Genomic DNA, 19,427 nt, shown 5'->3' with positions numbered 1-19,427 from the left:
CTCATGTTATCCTGGTGTCATCCCAAGTAAGAGCTGCCTTCTCACACCAATAACTGAAAAGGTCTAACATCGGAGAAAGCAAGAAGGGTACACAATGTGGCTTCCTAGCTTTTACACATGCGTGTCTTTGAAAAGATCAGAATGCAGTTTTATGCATACATACATATGTACACACACACACAGAGAGAAACGCTGATGGTGAATGACATGTATTCTAATTTTTTAACAATGAACATGGACTGCTTGCACAACAAGGAAAAACTGAGGACGGTTAGTAACACCTAACAACAGCTAACATTTCGGAGCACTAGCCCTGAGCACGCTTCAGCACTTCTCAGGCACGCACTCACTTCGCCCTTCCAGCAAACCCAGGAGGTGGCGGCTACGACTGTCCCCCCTGCACGGACCATGTGACTGAGGCCCAGCTGCAAGGTGCCCGGCCCAGGTCTGCTGACAGAACCGCCACTGAATCCTCACAGCCTCAACCCCTGCCTGTCCCTGACTCTCAGCAGCACGGACACATGGGCTCCAACAATCATATCCACACCCAGAGCGCCCACCAGCTGGGGCGCTGGAATTCCAACGCCACTCTGACCCAGAGGAGGCAAAGGGCAGGGGGTCACAGGAGTAGAGCAGCGAAAGGGGCTGAGCTGGGGGCTCCCCTCACCAAAACTCTCCATCAGTAAGGAAAGGCATTCCAGAGGGAAACTAAGGCAGGAGTTAACACAGGGTTTCCTAGTGTGAAGGGCAAAATTTACATAATTAATTATTGACTAATTCCTGTCTCCGCGTTTCTATTGAATGCAAAAAAGGATGATCTGCAGGAGGCCTGGGAGGCAAGACTTCTAGAGGGGAAGGTCTGGAGGGGTCAGCCTTTTCAGACAGCACAGTTGGAGGGATCCTCCAACACTCTCCATGCAGGACTTCCCAGCAAAAGAGCCAGGAGTCAGACCCCTGCCCACTACCAAAATCGCTTTCTAGTATGAGTTTTTCTAGTCATTTCTCCCCTCACAAAATCATTTCACTCCAAGGCTTATTCATGTTTCAGCTCAAAATTTTACAAGCTTTTGTACATGGACTAACAGATGCAAAATAATGATCAGTTGAGAACATTCAGGTAATCTGCGCTCTTTCACCAAAATCCCTTGAGAAGATGCTTGCTTCTGAAAACTCCCTTTGCATAAATGCCTGTCCATGCTTTCTTCTGATTTACTCAATCATTCCACTTCAGTGTTTTTCTACTTCAGCAAGATCTCCACTGAACCCCAAACTTCCCACCTCCGCACCACAGAACTGCGGCTCGCTCTATTTTCCATAAGCTCCAGCGCTCACAAACTACAGAACACGGCCCGGAGAGGGGCATGAGGGGCAGGGCAGTGACGTCACACCCTTGGCTGGACACAGGTGCCACCCTACACTTTCACACACATTATCTCACTTAATTCACCATCGGAAGAGCCTCAAGAGAATAAAAAACATCCTACACAATTAAAATATTCAATATTATGTATATTGTTCCACTTGATTATCTATAAAACACAAAGGTCAAGCTTAAGAGGCTTTTAGACAGTCCCTAAACCCAAAAACACTCATTTCTTGATCACAAAATGCCCAACCTGGTTAAAAAGCTAGAGCAGACTGAAGGGCAAGAGCTATCTGACTATGAGCCATGCACAGGAAGAATTCCATCAGGTTGGTCAGAAAATGAGGCCAATTTAATGTTCTGATAAACAGTGTTTCCCAGAGGACTGGAGAAAGCCAGGTTCAGCCCGATCCAGGCTTCCCTGTGACCCCCCACCACCACCGCAGAGCCAAGGGCTCATGCCGAGGGCTGCCCCATGCAGGAGGGGGAGACCCCACCCTCGTGACGCATCTCCCCGTAAGTCAACAGTGTAACTCGCCATGGGATGGCTCCTGTCCTCTCTTCAAACAAGGCTCAGAAAGTACCAACTTCTCAGGAACATTCATGGTTTACCTGTTCAGTTGTTAACACGAAGTTGTTTTATGAAGTCTGGCTGTGAAATCAAGACTGTAACTCTTAAGAATACAATTCAACTTATCCCACTAAGACTCTCCTCCATAAAAGAGAACAAACACGAGGGTAACTTCAGAAGAAGCTCAGATTTTTACAGCACAACCACTTCCAAGAAAGTGGGGTGGACAGATAACCAACAACAGAAGTGCAAAGAATCTAACTACAGCTGAGGCTCCCAGTCTGCTGAGAGCCCAGGGCCTGCACCCCGTGGGCCTTGGACTGAGGGGACAAAGCCTAAGAAACTTACGGCTTAGCAGTTTATCTGAATAGTCTCAGTTCTGTCCTTGAATTAAGTAAGAACTCCCAAGAAGCTACAGTTCTGGCCATTTAGTCAACCCCGTCCTTGAAAAACGCCTCACTGCTCTTTGCCTCAGTGAATGTCTTCATCTCTGAGGGTCACTAAGGGAGAGACACACAAAACTTGCTTTCCATTCATTCTCGAACTATCTCAGGAACTGACACTATGCATATATACTGACACAGACACGTATTTTCTCATACAGGAAATATCTTTTTAAAGTTAACGGATAAGAAAACCACCCTGACCAACCAGAGAATGGCATATGTCCCCTTCTTATTATGGGAACGTGGCTGGAGAGATTTTTAACACAGATTCTAGAACACAGAATTTAAATCTGCAGAAATGTATACCAGGGGTCTGATACTTTTTTCACCTTCCCCGCTGGCTCTGATGCAGCTGTTGCAGACCCCGCACTGAGGAGCGCTGTGCAGCTGTGTCTACATACCACAGCCCTGCCCCCTCCCTCTCCGCCCCCTCACCAAGTAAACCACTCCTGAAATCCGCATTCCCCTCCATCATGCTCTCTGCACTGGTTGACACGGGGCTTCTGTGTGGGACCAACACCCGTCTGACCCTTCTGATGTTGAAAACAGAGGGGTGTCACAGCTAAGACCCCACAACACTCGCCAGAAGCTGGGGGAGCCCACGTCTCACCCTCGAGACAACGTTCTGAGCCGCCGACAGAGATCATAGCGACAGCACAGAAGAAGGGGTTTCACCCCTCTTCCCACGGACCCCCCACCAGCCCGGGGGCTCTGCGGGCCTCCTCTCCGGGGCAGAGGCTCCCTGGGCACGCTCTGTCCTCCCTGCCCTCCCCTCACACCCCTGCACCAAGCATGTCCCACGGCAGCCAGGTTTTCTTCCTTCGGGGTCTGCTCCACAAGGCCCAGCGGGGCAGGTCAGGGCAGGTCCCACGCCAGCGCAGGCTGCGGGGGAAGCCTGCCCACCTCTGGGGGACAGCGAGTCCTCCCGGAAAACAGACCGGAGGCCACTTTCTCCAACAGCTTCATCGAGAACAAGCGTGACCTTTTCCAGTTCATGCAAAGACTATCCCTTTCCTAAAACGCGGAAAGGCAAACCACTGAAAACTTCACCCGGGAGACATATGTCTGAAACCGCTCTCGAAATTCTTCTACATTCTCAAAAATGGCTCAGAAGCTCTCTCTAGTTTTCACAACTTCCATCAAAACGCCACTGGACCCGACAGCAACGTGCAGTCTCCTTACTTGTCGTTGGCCAGGTGATAGAAGCGCCTGCTCACGCACCCGGCGCACAGCAGGGCCGCCGCATCCAGGTAGGACAGGATCTTCAGCAGGACCTCTGAGGGCAAACTGAGGGGCAGGGGGGAGGAGAGGAGTCAGAGCAGCTTCCAGAAAACACCTGGCCGTTCACCTCCCAACACAAGCAGCCCTTTCTGTGCAAGAGTCCCGGGGCTCCCGTCTCAGCTCTGCTGGCGTCTCTCCCTCTGCCCTCCTTGGGAAGGAGGGACGCAGGCAGAGAAGTGAACGAGGCAATGTCAGAAAGCAAACGGTGAGCACCTACGAGCATAAAGCCCCACAGGGAGAACAAGGCCCGCCCCTCCCCTGGGCCTGCGGGCTCCCTCCCTCGCCCCCACCCCCAGCACCCCACTCCGGCAGCAGGTGCAGGCCCCCAGCCCACTGCGCTGCCCCTCTCTGGAGGCTCTTCTCCAGGCCCTTTCGTCTCTGTGTTCAGTTCTCAGCTTAAATGTTAGCTCCTCAAGAGAAGTCTTGCCTGACCATCCCGCCCTACTAATCTGGATTAAAGAGTCCATTTGCTTTCTGGACAGCACGTACCCCAATTTATAACCCACTCCCTGTTTCAATCTGGGTCCTCCACAGGACTGGAAGCCTCATGAGAACACATGTGAGTGGCTCACCAACTGCCTCCTTCCCCAAGCAGAGCGTTTGGTTCAGAGAAGGCCCTCTGGTATCCATGGACAGATCAGCTAAAGCGATATTTGTTCTAGTTCTCCTATCAGATTATTGTATGACAGAGTCTATTCCCAGAGAAGAGTAAGAAGACAACTCTTGAGAGTGCCTCGGATAGCAAGATGAAACCAGTTAATCCTAAAGGAAATCAATCCTGAATTGGAAGGACTGATGCTGAAGCTCCAATACTTTGGCTGCCTAATGCAAAGAGCCTACTCATTGGAAAAGACCCTGATGCTGGGAAAGATTGAAGGCAGAAGGAGAAGGGGATGGCAGAGGATGAGATGGTTGGATGGCATCACCAACTCAGTGGACATGAGTTTGAGCAAATTCCAGGAGATAGTGAAGGACATGGAGACTGGCGAGCTGCAGTTCATGGGATCGCAAAGAATCAGACACGACTGAGTGAATGAACAACAAAATTCCCAGAGTGTATGGTTTAACGTTTAAATCCACGTCCTTAGTTAAATCTTTCTTTTTTGGCTTTTCTTCTTTTTAAGAACATAGTGCAAGTATGGACACTGTTACCTGAGCAAGTTACGACGTGGTATTAAACGTCCAAAACTTGAACTCAGGTTTTCTGTGCGAATCCGCGTTCTGCAGCACGTGGACTAGGGGAGCCCGCTCCCCGCCCTGCAAGACGCCCCCGGTGGTGCCCACTTTCCAGGACTGCACACAACATTGAGCGCACAGCTGCTGCTCCAGAGACGTTAGTACGGTACTAAGCCACAGGCATTTCAGCATCAATTTCAAATAGCAAGTATTTTTATCAGTTTCTACAGATCTTGTTGTTGAGGGTCACAGAACGGAACCTGACATGACAGAAAAGGGTTCCCCAAATCCTGAAAGCCAAGTAAGTCCGAGACCTCCTGAGCTCTCCAAAGGACACACTTTAATCTTCTTTCTCCTTTTCCAAGGGTCTTTATCAAGTAGAAAGTGAATAATTGTGAAGAACATTTTCAAAAAGGAAAATTAAATGCACTTGTCACTTTTCAAGTTCGGCTTCATGAGACTAGTCTGATGATCACCGTGACAGGCTGTGATGACTCACAGCCGGCTCTCCATGCTGCACATTCTCCCCACACACGTCTGTTCTTAGAGAGCTCAAAATAGCAGCCTGGTGTATCCGGCACTAAGCTTTCTCTAATAACGCCGCCCCTGCAGCCCTGAGCTGCGGCAGAGCACCTCGCCCCTTACCTGTCCAGGGACGCAGAGCAGCCTGCGCTGGGCCTTCTGCAGACCTTGTCCTGCCGGGCATGGCGACTCAGGGCAGCGGGGCCTGAGGGCAACATGGCGCCTGGCCTCGTTCTGAAAGCACACGGGGAAAATACTAATTACAAAGGTGAACTGTCCGTTCCCCTCTGCGAAACAGAAAGGATTCATGCACTCCAAAGACGACTCGCTGTGAAACTTCGTCTACGGAAGGCGGGGGTGGCAGTCAGACATTCAGTGTCCTGAGCAAACCTGGAGGCTGGGCTGACTCTGCTGCTTCTTATAAACCATCAGCATATCAAAAGGTGCTACAGAAAGAACTTGGTGGAAACAGTGAAGCAATTATCCTTGAATCAAAAATAAATACATTAAAAAAAAAAAGAGTACTGAATGGAAGCAAAAATGGAAGATAAAATGTGCCAACTGTCCAGTTTAAATAACACAACAGAAAAACAGTACAGTTAACATCAGTTCAGTTCAGTCGCTCAGTCGTGTCCGACTTTTTGCGAACCCATGAATTGCAGCATGTCTCAGTAGGGTTTGAAAAAAAAAAACTTAAATTCCTGAACTGGATCTGGCACCGTCCTCAGGCTTGCCCATCTTGGAGGGCTAACGAGCGGTCCCAGTTCTGGCTCCGGCAGTCACAGCCACAGGACCACCAAACGCCCACCTGCTAAAATCAATGTTCACTACAGTCACCCCTCAAGACCAGCCGCTCTCAACAGCAGCTGGCCAGGGACCTGAGACGCCCAGCCAGTCAGCAAGCGCACACCTCCCGGTTGACACGCTGCTTCTGCTGGGGCGATCTGGAACCTGCTTCCTTACCTGCCTCCACACACCTGACCCCCACCCCCCACCACACAAAGACACACAATCACTGACCCTCCCAGCCAGCACACATTTCAGAATCAAGCAGAACCTAGAGTATGCAGCATCCACGTGCTTGGCTCACCAACGCTATGGCTCTGAGGGTACACTCTGTTCACCACCGGTTTAATCACCCCATCCCATTTTTCCTACCAGATATGCACGATGACTGGGGGGGCAAAGGAAAGGGACCCCAAGACCTTGGAAGACAGGGCAATAGTCTCTCTGGGAGTGCAAGAATGAAGTCCACATGGACAGATCAAAGGATGGCCCTTAACCGTGAGCACAGCCTGCTCTCAGGAGGCTTGGGGACGGTGCTGCCCACAGACTTGGCATCACCTGGTGCCTGCCATGGAGACAAACAAGATCAGTGGACTTACAGCTTGTTGGCTATGGATATCTTTACTTAAACAAAAATGTCAGTAGAAGTATAAAAATTAGTGCCCAGGTGGGATTCTCTGACTAAAGGGGGAGAGGGCATTGCAGAGCTTTCCAAACGAGCATCTCATCCTGCCCCCTCCCACCCTGCGTCTGTGCACTTGGCCAGGAAGTCAGGGGAGGTGAAGAGCACCCGAGTGCCTCTGGCTGCATGAAGCCGGCACGGAGGATCTAGACGGCATTCTGCGTCTCCTGGGTAGAGACGGCACCATCCCACCGAGATCTTCCAGCCACGCCCTCTAAACTCCAATCTGCACTGCATGCACACGCGAAGCCCCCCCATTGGTTTCCTTAGCACGCGTCACCACACATTTGTGTCTACCGCACATTTCACTCGCCCAACGTCACTGGGGTGGAAGGGCTGTGCTGGCAGGGCTTCTGCATGAGGTCTACTCACTGCCTATCACCCACAACACCCCCAGCATGAAGAAGGCACTCAATAAATATTTTCTAAATTAATAACACATCGATCGAAAATGCAGACTCTATCAGCATACACTACAAAATCTTATGTTTGTATTTCTCTCTTCAGAGGAAAAAACCAAACACATACACACAAAGAAAAGCAGTCTGCAAGGAAAGATAACAAGGTACTAACTGGTAATACATCTGATTCACAAGATTAGGGGATTATAGTTTATGGCGGTGCTTGTTTTTAAACAGAACTTGGAAGACTGGAGAACACAGTGTACTCTCTAATATTTCCTGTGTACTGAAAATGTAATGAGTTGTAAGGGAGGTTTGTTGTTCTCATCTCAAAACTGAGAACCCCCCACACAGGAAGGTCTGGGAGCACAGCTATCACAGCAAAAAACATCCTTTCAGCTGGAGCCTTGGTTCTCAAAGGCCCCCAAGCATTCTGGGCTCCAGGTCCTCTGAGCACACCCTGCAGAAAGCTTAAAACTTCTTTAACCTTTTTTCCCAAAATTGTTACATTAGTGTTCCAGGTCAAGAGGGAATCCCCTGCCCACTAGCTCATATCTGTTTGAAAAGGACAGCCTATTTGTTCCTGTTTTGGTTTTCCATGATTAAACTAGATCTCCCTAGCCCTGCATTGCCAGAGCAGAAGACTGAGGCTCTAATGAAGTAATTAACAGTGACGCCTGTGTCACCATATATCTTATCGTTTTGGACTTTGGCACCATTGAGAGCATATCTGCATTTCTCCATAAAATAAACTAACTGCACATTCTTCAGAGCTACACAGTTCACCACCAGAAGTCCCATGCATGTCATGAAGCTCTGTATGGCTACAAAGTTAAGCAGTGCGTATTAAGCTTTATAACTAGTAAGATGACAGTTAGTTTAAAACTAATTTTTTTTCAAGTGACAAACTTTACCTGATTGCTTTGAATTAAGTTCAGTATTTTAAAAACCTACTTTCTGGGCCTGATTCTTAATATCTGATAAATCAAAGAAATTAGACCAAGCAGAAACTAAGCCAACTTGACAGCTTTCTGTGATATTCTTATAGTTTAAGATATTTATACAAATTCATATTTTGTGTTAAAAAGATTTAAACATATTAAACATTTTGTGTGATTGTTAAAATCTAATTTTTTCTGCCTCAAGACATTAAAAATAATCACCTACTTAGACTATAACCATTCTTAAGATCTGACTTCTTGACCAAAATGAATTTATATACCACCAAATCACAGACTGCCATGCACACTTCCATGCCAGGCATAATTACAGGCATTCTAATTACATCATTTCAACAAGACGTTCACTCAACTTGCAAAGTAATAGAAGATTCATCATGTAACAATCATCCTGCTTCCCACTAACAGAACCTTATATATAAAGACTAATTTTAGTAACAGTGGCAAATTGATTTAAAGTTCAATCTTCCTACTTTAAATTCCTGTCTTTCTCTCCTACATAATAGAAATTTTGCAGGCATTATCACCATTTTGTCACGAGGCTTGTGATATGTAGAGCGTTTACAGCTATTCTCAAGAACCAACTGTCACTGTAATACCTGGGGGGGGGGGGGGGGGGCCCTGCTTCTGAAACTCGTGTAAACGGGGTAATGGATCCTGGCAGGATGGACACGGGACACAGTCCTGGAGATTCAGGGCGAAAAAAATATTCCTTAAGTAGTTGAGCTGGTAAGTAGCAGTCATGTAAGTGTTAGTCACTGCTTAGTAACAGAATCCTTTTCTATGCTTAAACACAGACATCTGGTTTATTAGAAGGCATAATATGGCAGACTTTCTATATCCATAAATCGAGATCTACAAGCAAAAAGAGAGTCTTCAAGAATCCAAACGGTCCTTAGCACTATTCCTCCACCCTGCAAGCTAACTGGGAAGACCGGTGCAGAGCTAGGAACAGCTCAGGATCAAAGAAAGGGATGTAATAAGACATGAAGACAGCACTAGGGATACTTCCTCAGACATTCACTCTGTGAAGTGAGCCACTATCCTTGGAGTTAAGCTGAAGTTCCTTTTGGAAAGCAGTTGCCGCCTCAAGCGCCGTGCCCCTCCCCGACCTCACTCCTCCTATCTCCTTCTGTGACTGCATAAGAGGACCACCCTTCAGCCGCCGGGCACCCCGAGAGAACTGGAGGGAAGACGAGCCCCCTGTCACCAGAACAACAACAACACACATACACACACCCTCCCCCGCTTGGACAAGACTGCAGAAGAGAATCGGGGAGCGAGCACCGAGGGGTGTCTGTCTATTAACAGAAGGCATCCCCGCAGGGTCTGCTCAGAAACGCAAACCTGGCCGTGATGGCGGAGGTGCAGCTCGCAGACCAACCTGCCTAAAAGCGTTACCTGGTTAGGGGGCTGAGTCCTCCATTCGTGAACTGGGTGCAGGAGAGAAAATTGATTATGTTTTGATAAGTAGAATCGACTTTTCTAAAGTCATAAAAAAGACAAAAACCCGGCCCCAGAATTAGGTAGGAAATAACTTCGGGAACATGCTTTGGAGGGGAGCCTTGCCGGCTACGCGGCGCGGGAGCGCGGAGATTCCCACCTGCCCGCGTAGGTGGGCGCGTCCACGCGGCGGCTCTCCGCGAGGGCTGCTCCAGGTCTAGGGGCTCACACGCCCCCGTACCCCCAGGGCCCACTAACTGAGTGAACCGAGGAGACAGAATATTCCAGGGAAGCTCCTCGACTTGTACCGTGACTTGGGGTTACCCCACGCTTCCAAGTTTTAGACACTTCCTCTCTCCGTCCTTCCAGACCTTTCCCGCGCTAACAGGTCGGAATCAATGAAAAGAAAGAGAAAGGGAGGCGGGGGAGTGAGGGGCTACTCCTGTCGGGGCTCCCGGGCGCCCGCCCCAACGCCACCCCACCCCCGGAGAGTCACCTGAACCCTGCGCGCCCCGCGGCAGCCCCGGGGCTCCCGAAAGCTGAGCCAAAGCAGCCAAGAGGCGGGGGCCGCGCCAAGAGGCACTGCCATTGCAGCTGCAAGAGCCGGCCGCGTCCGATCGCCATGGATACCCAGCGCCGACGCTCCTCCTCCTGGCCGTCGCACCGCCCTGGGACACGCCCCCTCGCTGGCGCGTGCGCAGAGGAGCTGTGGGGGGGGCGGGGCCGAGGGCAACTCCGCCTATCAGCCGGCTCCAGGGGACCTGGCGCCGACGCCAACGCCGAGGACGCCTGGCGGCGGCGAGAGCGCAACGCGGGCCCTGTGCTCCCACGCGGGCTCTGAGAGTGCTTCGCCCTCCCCACCTGCTGGCTCTGGGGTAGTCTTCGCTACTTCCTGCCCGACTTGTTTAAGCACACCAAACGAAAAGGCCACATCGTCTGCCCAGAGGCAACAGCAGGGCCACAGTCAGACCGAGAATTCCCCAGTTGGCACGGCCCCTTCTAGTGGGACACCGGGATAGGCGGTTTGTAACCGCGAACTTGATTTTTGCAAGTTCCTGAAGTACGCAGCGCCAGGGCCTCCCACCCCGCCGGCCACCAACAAAGCCCCGCCTTCCTGTCCCGCCGAGGCGCGTGGCGTCCGCGCAGGGGCGTGAGGGAGGGCGTGAGGGAGGCCCCGAGGCGTCCGCGCGCGCCCCGGCTGCCTTGCACTGTGGGAGATGTAGTCCTTGAGCGTCCCGCGCCGCGGCAGTTCTGGGAGGAGTGCCGCCCTCGAACTACCACTCCCAGGGCTCCTAGCGGTCTCCCAGGTCCCTTTGCGAGGGGCCTGCCGGGGATCAGGTGAATGTCAGCAGAGAAAGGAATCCAAGTACTTTGAGTCCAATGAAAGGAGAGCAGAAGGGAAGGGAAACTGGGCGTCAGCTCCTTTCGGGAGACGTTCTGTCTTGATTGACGCAGTTGGAGCTAACGTTTTCGCCGAACACGCCCGTGCAGCGTCACCGGTGTGGACGCGAGCGCTCGAGCCCGCGCCCGGCCGGGTGTGTGGCAGGTCGCGAAGGTCTGCTCTTCACAGCTGGCGTCTTCCCTGAGCGGGGCGACCTTCCGGGAGCATGATCTGCACTCTCCTGAGAGCTGTGCGGTGCGCGGAGAGGCTGCATGGGTGCCCCGGGAAGCCATGGTTTCTGCCACACTTCGTGCCTCACAGAGCTTGCTCGCAGACTGAGCCCAGGTGGAGATGGGGGCTGCAAGAGAAGAACACGGCGACGCGACCTACGTGTATTTGGGGAGTCAACCAGAGATCCATCTGGACGCAAAGACGGAGCCCCCAGAGCGCGAAGGAGGACGGCAGCAAGCAAGTGTCTGTGCACAGGAGTCAGGGCAGGGAAACTGTCCTCTCAACGTCACAGAAAGGTAAAGGGGATTCCGTGTAGCGCTCAGTCTCTCAGCAAACGTGACGGGAGCTGCCAACGCCCTTTATATAAGTTCAGAACCGAGAATAAACGGTTCACGCAAATTAAAAGGTAGAACCGTTGAAAGCAGTTCAGAAGCAGAGACGATAGGCCTGCAATTTTCTTCCCAGATTTGAGAATTCACATTTGACGGTTGATTTTGATGCAACTTTGCTGAACTATGCCTGTAAGATTTTTCTCAACTTTTATTAGTTTGGTGTGGAGAGAGCTTATAAAACCGTTGTTTGATGTTTTGTAACAGACAAGTAGATTTCCCAGGTGTTACTTCATCTCATTTGAATCTCACCGTTTACTTTTTCAGACAGGCTCAGTAGTATGTATAAGGCTAATTTCCCCAGTTTTGCACAATTAAAAATTGAATGTGAGTATATCTAATCTCAGTTTCCTAATAGCCACGCCAGTACCTCTTAGGACAACCACACCTATCTTTAGTCTCTAAGAATAGCGCTGTCTCTGACATTTGGCCCTTAGATGCAGTGCTGTTTTTTATTTATTATTTTGATCAGTGGCAGGCAGTTTTAGAGGCTTCCATTCGACTTTTCTGATTATGGTATGGTGGGCAATGCACCTCAAAGGACCTAGTTTAGGGACTATTGTTGCTGATGACTGAGTGTAGCCGTTCCAGTTAATACTTCGAAAATCAGGGAAATAACCGTCTGGTAAGTCCACCCAGCTGTGACCCTCTTACATGCCAGGCTCTTTATTACATAGCCACCACAGGTACTCCACAGAGGGACCATAGAGACTCCTTAGGTTATTGATGTCAGCTTAGACTCTGTCCGGTGTACCTTGAAGTGTCCCCTTTTCCAGCATAGGGTCACCAAGTTAATGGCTGAGGGGCTCTGGTGAAGGACCAGGGGAATCTTATGCTTGCGCAAGTGCCTCCTGATGGAGTTGGCCTGCCTTCGGTAAATGAATGCCAGGAGTGAAGAGCGGTTCAGGTCCAGAAACCGAGCTGTTCATTGTCACGACTGTTGCCACCTGGCTTCAGTGCTGGGCCATCCCCAGGGCTGTCAGAGCACCCGTGGGCAGTGTTTTCCAGGCCCCCCTCGGGACAGCCGGCCCTGGTGTCCGACACCCGCTTGAGTACACCCACAGTTTGCTGTGGCAGTGCTGTCATTTTTACTTCACTTAATGTGGACCACGCTCGCTCCATCTTTCCCAGCACGAGCCGAGCTGTGCACCAGCTCCCAGGCTGCCTGTCAGACTTCAGTGTTTGATCGGAGAGTGCTGATCAGTCAGCTCCCATTCGTCCCAGTCTGTATTTCGCGCCCCTTCCCGTCTCCCTTAGGATATGGCTGGCTCTGCTGGTGGGGCCTCTGGCCACTTCAGGGCTGGGGTAGCCCATTTCCTTCTTCCTTCCAGTTACATTGTACCCTGGTCAGAGCACGTGTCTTGCAAGGTGGAAGTCCCCACCAGGTCTTCGAGCAGGAGGAAGAGCTAGCCTTTAACTGGGAGGCGTGAGCTGCCACTTCATGTGGGAGGGTTCAGAGGAAGTGGATCAAAGGATTTCCTAATCTGAGACAGTAAGGAGGCATTAAGATCAAGTACCTAAAGTACCAGCTCCTCAGCCCTGCTCCCAGGGTTGGCTGTGGTTCTTTCCAAAGAACTTTTCAAGTGATTCCAATGCGCACATTTGACAGCAGCTGCTCCAGAACACGCGCCGACCCCTCCCGTGTCCCAAACCCACATCTCACCTGCTGGAAATCCGGAAGCCAAGAGCATCCAGCTCATGTCCGGCACACGTGTAACCAGGGGTGTTTTCTCTTTACAGTGAAAGAAGCTGGAAGAGATTTTACCTACTTAATAGTGGTGCTTATTGGAATCACCGTTACAGGTTGGAATCACAGCAAGTATAAACCTCCTGAATGTCTTTTTCTCTCTCCATTTGGCTCGTTCTTGTTTTGCTAGATCTCCTTTTTCTGTGATTTTCAGGTGGCTTGTTTTACACGATCTTCAGAGAACTTTTTTCTTCATCTAGTCCGAATAAGATATATGGGAAAGCCCTAGAAAAGTGCAGATCGCATCCTGAGGTTAGTCTTCAAGGCTGAGTTATTTCAGCTCCGATAATAGGGAGGAAAAAACGTTGGGGTGACTGGGGGAGTGGTGGGCAGAAGTCACATAGTGGTTCCGAGACTGGTGAAATTTATGTAATAAATCAGAATGGTTGGGTTGTGGTTATGTTATTAGCTCCTTGTTCGCTACTTGAAATGCTTTGATTTATGGGCAGCACCCAGAGGTCCATACAGGGACATTTCAGTTCTAATTGTAAAAGCTTAGACTATACCAGCATGTTAAACTCATGCAGTAAGTGTCCAGTCTTTTTAAAAACCTGATCCATGACCTCACGATCATAGTGGGAATTGTTGGAGCTTACTGAGAGCATAGTGTGCACCACACACGCTGCCCAAGGTCTGAGCACTCATTCGCACGAGAACCACTTATGCTGGGCGCGGTCTCTATCCTGCATGCAGAAGAACACTGACATTTAAAGAGAGTAAATTAACAAAGCTAAGATGACCAAGCCAGTAAGAGGGAGAACGTGAATGTGTTAGTCTCTCAGTCATGTCTGACTCCTTGCAACCCCATGGACTGTACCCTGCCAGGCTCCTCTGTCCATGGGATTCTCCAGGCAAGAATCCTAGAGGGAGTTGCCATGCCCTCCTCCGGGGGATCTGCCCGACTCAGGGATCAAGCCCCGGGTCTCCCACATTTGTAGGCAGATTCTTTACCTTCTGAGCCACGAGGGAAGCCTGGTAAGAGGGAGAGCCAGAACCTAGTCCAAGTTTGTCTGATTCCAGATCTTATGTCTTAAGCACAGCCTGCCTGAACCAGGAGTAGGCAGGCGCAGAAAAGCTACGTTGATTTTTTTTTTTAAAGGATCCCATCGAGAAGGAAGTTTTCCATACGGCTTTCCAGTCACAGAGAGAAAGCCAGTGTAGCCTGTGAAGGCCCAGATTTCTTACTCCCTGAGTGCAAAGCTTCAGCATTGAAAAATCTAATTCATTGAAGGCTTAATTCTTGCACTTTGAAAGAATATGGCATATAGCATCATAAATCGCATGGCTGTTTCTCATATAGACCAAGGAATAATAGCAAAGAGACAGTCCCTGGGGGGGGGCGGGAAGGTTTCAAACCCACAGACGCTGTCAGTGTAGGTCCTGTCAGCATCCGTGCCCTGCCCTGGGTTTCCCTGGGCACCGCCTCCGTGTGCTCCATCAGTGTCTAGTCTCGTCAGGACGGAAGCCTCAGGAGCTAACGGTCTCTGACGTCTTTCCTTCTTACTGAACTTGGGCGACCTGAGAGCCGTGGAGGAGATGCCACTCTGAGTGAAACTCAGCAGGGAATAAGGAAGTTCCCACTGTAGTTACTGGAGAAGGAAATGGCAACCCACTCCAGTGTTCTTGCCTGGAGAATCCCAGGGACAGCAGAGCCTGGTGGGCTGCCGTCTATGGGGTCGCACAGAGTTGGACACAACTGAAGCGACTTAGCAGCAGCAGCAGCAGCAGCACTGTAGTTACTGGGAAACCTAATTCTACCTGACAAGATATGCTTTACACACTACAATGATAAATATGACCAGTTGCATAGTTAAATGTTGGAAGAGACGAAGAGTTGCTGCGTTGTTCACAAACTAGCCATTCAGTGATTTTCAGCATTTGGAACAAAACAGAACTTCCCTGAATAAATGCGGAGTGGGATGTTTTCAAGCTCATAACTTAATTTGCTGCCTGAACGAGCGCTACAAAGAATAATTAAACTTAAACAACTTGATTTTCTCAGCATTTATTAGGGGCCTGTTCTTTGCCAGGCACTGTGACTGACTGAAAAACAGAAAATTCTAATGTTCTGATACTGACATGTTTAATCTATTATAGTGAATTATTTGAAGAATTGTCCGATTTGTTTCAAATACATAGTTCTTTAATATGTCTCATCTTACCTATTACTTCTTTTTCTTTATGTCTGAAAATTTTGATACTGAAGACACTCAACAAACAAACTAAATATTTCTAGAGTTGAAGCAATATTTGTTTTACTTTCGTATCAAATTTGTATTTTATGAAAGTATTCCAAAGTATTTGCATTTTCAGTTCAGTGAAAATTTCATGTCTGCTTCATTGTGAGTTTTCCCATTAGGAATAATGGTTTCCTACCCCTCGATCTGGTGTGCTTTAAATAGGGTCATTTGTTTTTATATGTGTGTTTTGGAGAAGGAAATGGCAACCCACTCCAGTATTCTTGCCTGGAGAATCCCACGCACAGAGGAGCCTGGTAGGCTACAGTCCATGGGGTCGCGAAGAGTCGGACACAACTGAGCGACTTCCCTTTCCCTTTAGTGACTAAAGTTTCATTTTGCTCTCATAAGTTTTAGTATCAGACACCATTGGGTAAATGTTGCTAAAAATGTTCAGTGGACATTAATTAGAGTGAACTCTGGGAGATAATGAAGGGCAGGGGAACCTGGCGTGTTGCAGTTTGTGGGGTCACTTGGTTTGTCAGAAAATATTTTTCCAGGAAGCTTTAAAAAACCATAACCATGACAGAGCAGGCCTGGTCTGTGTCCTTTAGGTCATCAGTGTTTTCGGCGAGCCCGTCAAAGGCTATGGGGAGGCGACACGGCGAGGCCGAAGGCAGCACGTTAGGTATGGGATCAGCCGGGATCCGGGGGGCTGGTGGGAGAGGCTTAAGTGAGAGGAAGTCAGGCTTGTCCACTTTCTTGACAGCTTTATTGAATACACAAAAGATGGGCTGAAACACATGCGAGTGAAGTTCTACATCCAGGGCTCGGAGCCTGGGAAGCAGGGAACCGTGCATCTTGAAGTGAAGGAGGTGAGCCGTGTGGGGCAGGGGTCCCGAACCCGGACTCATGGAAGTGCCGAGGGGAAAGCAAGGCCTTGATGCTCTTTCGTTTATGTTTTTGTTTTCTTTCAGAACCCAGAAAGTGGTGAATATGAATTTCGATATATATTTGTAGAACTTGAACCTTATTCTAGAACTATTGTCATTGAAGATAATCGATCCTGAGACAATCAGAAGAACCAGCAAGCTTGTGTTTCCTGATGAGTGTCACAGGCTCTGATCATCACAGCCCTCGGCCAGCCTCTGTTTTGAATAAAACAGGAGGGAGTAAAGCTCATAAAAGTGAAGGCTACTGGGTAGTTGTTACATTTAGACAAACTGAATTAGAGATTTTCTCGTAGAGTGAAAAATCATGAAATAGAGCATACTTTATGTTAAATCTTTGCATTAATGGTCACAGGCAGAGTTTCTGCTCTACTGAACATCTTATATGATAAATTTTTTATTAAAAGTTTTACACCATGTAAATAAATTTAATGCTTTTTTATGTTGTATAAAATCTGTGAAATAAAATTGAAACTAATAAGATGTTCAATTGAGAAAGGAGTACATCAAGGCTGTATATTATCACCTTGCTTATTTAACTTATATGCAGAGTACATCATGTGAAGTCCTGGACTGGATGAAGCACAACCTGGAATCAAGATTGCTGGGAGAAATATCAGTAACCTCAGATATGCAGATGACACCACCCTTATGGCAGAAAGCAAAGAGAAACTAAAGAGCCTGTTGATGGAAGTGAAAGAGGAGAATGAAAAAGCTGGCTTAAAATTCAACATTCAAAAAATTATGGTCATGGCATCCAATCCCATCACTTCATGCCAAATAGATGGGGAAACAATGGAAACAGTAAGAGACTTTATTTTCCTGGGCTCCAAAATCACTGCAAATGGTGGCTGCAGCCATGAAATTAGAAGATGCTTGCTCCTTGAAAGAAGCTATGACAAACTTAGACAGCATATTAAAAGGCAGAGACATTACTTTACCCACAAAGGTCCATCTAGTGAAAGCTATGGTTTTTCCAGTAGTCATGTATGAATGTGAGAGTTGGACCATAAAGAAAGTGAGCACTGAAGAATTGATGCTTTTGAACTGTGGTGTTGGAGAAGACTCTTGAGAGTCCCTTGGACTGCAAGGAAATCCAACCAGTCCATCCTAAAGGAAATCAGTGCCAAATAATCATTGGAAGGACTGATGCTGAAGCTGAAGCTCCAATATTTTAGCCACCTGATGAGAAGAACTGACTTATTGGAAAAGACCTGATGCTGGAAAAGATTGAAGGCGGGAGGAGAAGGGGGTGACAGAGGATGAGATGGTTGGATGGCATCACCGACTATGGACATGAGTTTGAGCAAGCTCTGAGAGTTGCTGATAGACAGGGAAGCCTGGCATGCCGCAATCCATGGGGTTGCAAAGAGAAAACTGAGTGACTGAACTGAATAAAAAGATGCCCAAAGCAGCTTCTTTCCATCTATTTTGGAATCAGACTTGAGATGAACATTTGAAAATATTTGAGAACTAACCATTTTAAGATGTTTATCTGTGTTTTGCTACCAGACATTCTCAGGTACTTGGAATTTTCTTAATCAGGCCTTTCATATTCCTTTCCTGGGAAAGCAGTCATGGAAGCTACCACTTAGTTGGGTAGGATTGGTCCTCCCTTCAGTGGCATTTTCAAAAGTCTTCTATGAGAATTGGGGTCACAAGGCATCATTTTTGCCCTAAAGTTATTGACCATGCATTTACAGCACACCAAGATCTTCTGCAGCCCCGGCCACACACCTGCACCGCTAAAAGTACCTCTTGCCAGATGCGGTCTCATCAAGTCCTCACATTCACACGGGGCCAGCCGGCTAGATGGGGGACGTGGGGCTCTACTATTCTTTACTATTACTGGGAACCAGAAACAGATGTTCTCATTTATGCATTCAACCTTACAGTGCCTTTTAAGGTATCATTTTCATTTTTGTACCTTCAGTTCTTACATATTTGGAAGATAGTAGGTTTTCAAAAGTTAAAAGATGCTTACTCCTTGGAAGTAAAGTTACGACCAACCTAGATAGCATATTAAAAAGCAGAGACATTACTTTGCCAACAAAGGTCCGTCTAGTCAGTTCAGTTCAGTTCAGTTCAGTCGCTCAGTCATGTCCGACTCTTTGCGACCCCATGAATCGCAGCACGCCAGGCCTCCCTGTCCATCACCAATTCCTGGAGTTCACTCAGACTCACACCCATTGAGTCAGTGATGCCATCCAGCCATCTCATCCTCGGCTGTCCCCTTCTGCCCCCAATTTCTCCTATGATTTTTCCAGTGGTCATGTATGGATGTGAGAGTTGGACTGTAAAGAAAGCTGAGCGCCGAAGAATTGATGCTTTTGAACTGTGGTGTTGGAGAAGACTCTTGAGAGTCCCTTGGACTGCAAGGAGATCCAACCGGTCCATTCTGAAGGAGATCAGCCCTGGGATTTCTTTGGAAGGAATGATGCTGAAGCTGAAACTCCAGTACTTTGGCCACCTCATGGGAAGAGTTGACTCGTTGGAAAAGACTCTGATGCTGGGAGGGATTGGGGGCAGGAGGAGAAGGGGACAACAGAGGATGAGATGGCTGGATGGCATTACGGACTCGATGGACGTGAGTCTGAGTGAACTCCGGGAGTTGGTGATGGACAGGGAAGCCTGGCGTGCTGCAGTTCATGGGGTCACAAAGAGTTGGACACGACTGAGCAACTGAACTGATTAAATCCAAGCCTTAGAAGCATCTAGACATACTTCTAAAACACAGACAACTTAGTTCTCAGAAGCTGACTTTAAAAGCTGCTGAAGTCTTAGCATGCCAGCTCTAAGAAATAAAAGACTGAAAATTATGGACGCAGTATTGTCACAGTTGAAAGCATTCATGGATCAGTAAAACAAAATCACAACCAAAAAAATATGCATCTAATGCCTCTGGAAGGTTGAAATTTCTCT

General features: G+C 48.6%; 2 protein-coding genes across 2 annotated transcripts in view; one reads left to right on the top strand and one right to left on the bottom strand.

The window, feature by feature from the left end:
- FBXO15 (F-box protein 15) overlaps positions 1-10,254 on the bottom strand; it is a 34,322-nt gene extending 24,068 nt beyond the window's left edge. The window contains exons 1-3 of the mRNA XM_052660551.1: positions 10,127-10,254; positions 5,483-5,593; positions 3,563-3,667 (exon numbers count right to left, since the gene is read on the bottom strand). Of these exons, the coding sequence (XP_052516511.1) occupies positions 3,563-3,667; positions 5,483-5,593; positions 10,127-10,254 (344 nt within the window). The remainder of the gene's footprint in view (positions 1-3,562; positions 3,668-5,482; positions 5,594-10,126) is intronic.
- Positions 10,255-10,957: 703 nt separating this feature from the next.
- Positions 10,958-16,910, top strand: TIMM21 (translocase of inner mitochondrial membrane 21). The gene is made up of 6 exons (XM_052660487.1): positions 10,958-11,538; positions 13,372-13,434; positions 13,533-13,630; positions 16,170-16,243; positions 16,325-16,430; positions 16,533-16,910. The coding sequence occupies exons 1-6, from the start codon at positions 11,238-11,240 to the stop codon at positions 16,623-16,625; spliced, it is 735 nt and encodes a 244-aa protein (XP_052516447.1). The 5' UTR covers positions 10,958-11,237; the 3' UTR covers positions 16,626-16,910.
- The last annotated feature ends 2,517 nt before the right edge of the window (positions 16,911-19,427 follow it).

Source organism: Budorcas taxicolor, chromosome 22 (assembly GCF_023091745.1).
Source record: "Budorcas taxicolor isolate Tak-1 chromosome 22, Takin1.1, whole genome shotgun sequence".
Lineage (NCBI taxonomy): Eukaryota > Metazoa > Chordata > Mammalia > Artiodactyla > Bovidae > Budorcas > Budorcas taxicolor.
The sequence above is the reverse complement of the archived record's forward strand: the minus strand, read 5'-3'. Positions and strand labels throughout refer to the sequence as shown.

Bases quoted from the DNA above. Each gene is read 5' to 3' on its own strand.
- TIMM21 (XM_052660487.1), top strand. From the start codon at position 11,238: ATGATCTGCACTCTCCTGAGAGCTGTGCGGTGCGCGGAGAGGCTGCAT. The intron at 11,539-13,371 runs GTAAAGGGGATT...TTCTCTTTACAG, and splicing joins CCTCTCAACGTCACAGAAAG to TGAAAGAAGCTGGAAGAGAT. The intron at 13,435-13,532 runs GTTGGAATCACA...TGTGATTTTCAG, and splicing joins TATTGGAATCACCGTTACAG to GTGGCTTGTTTTACACGATC.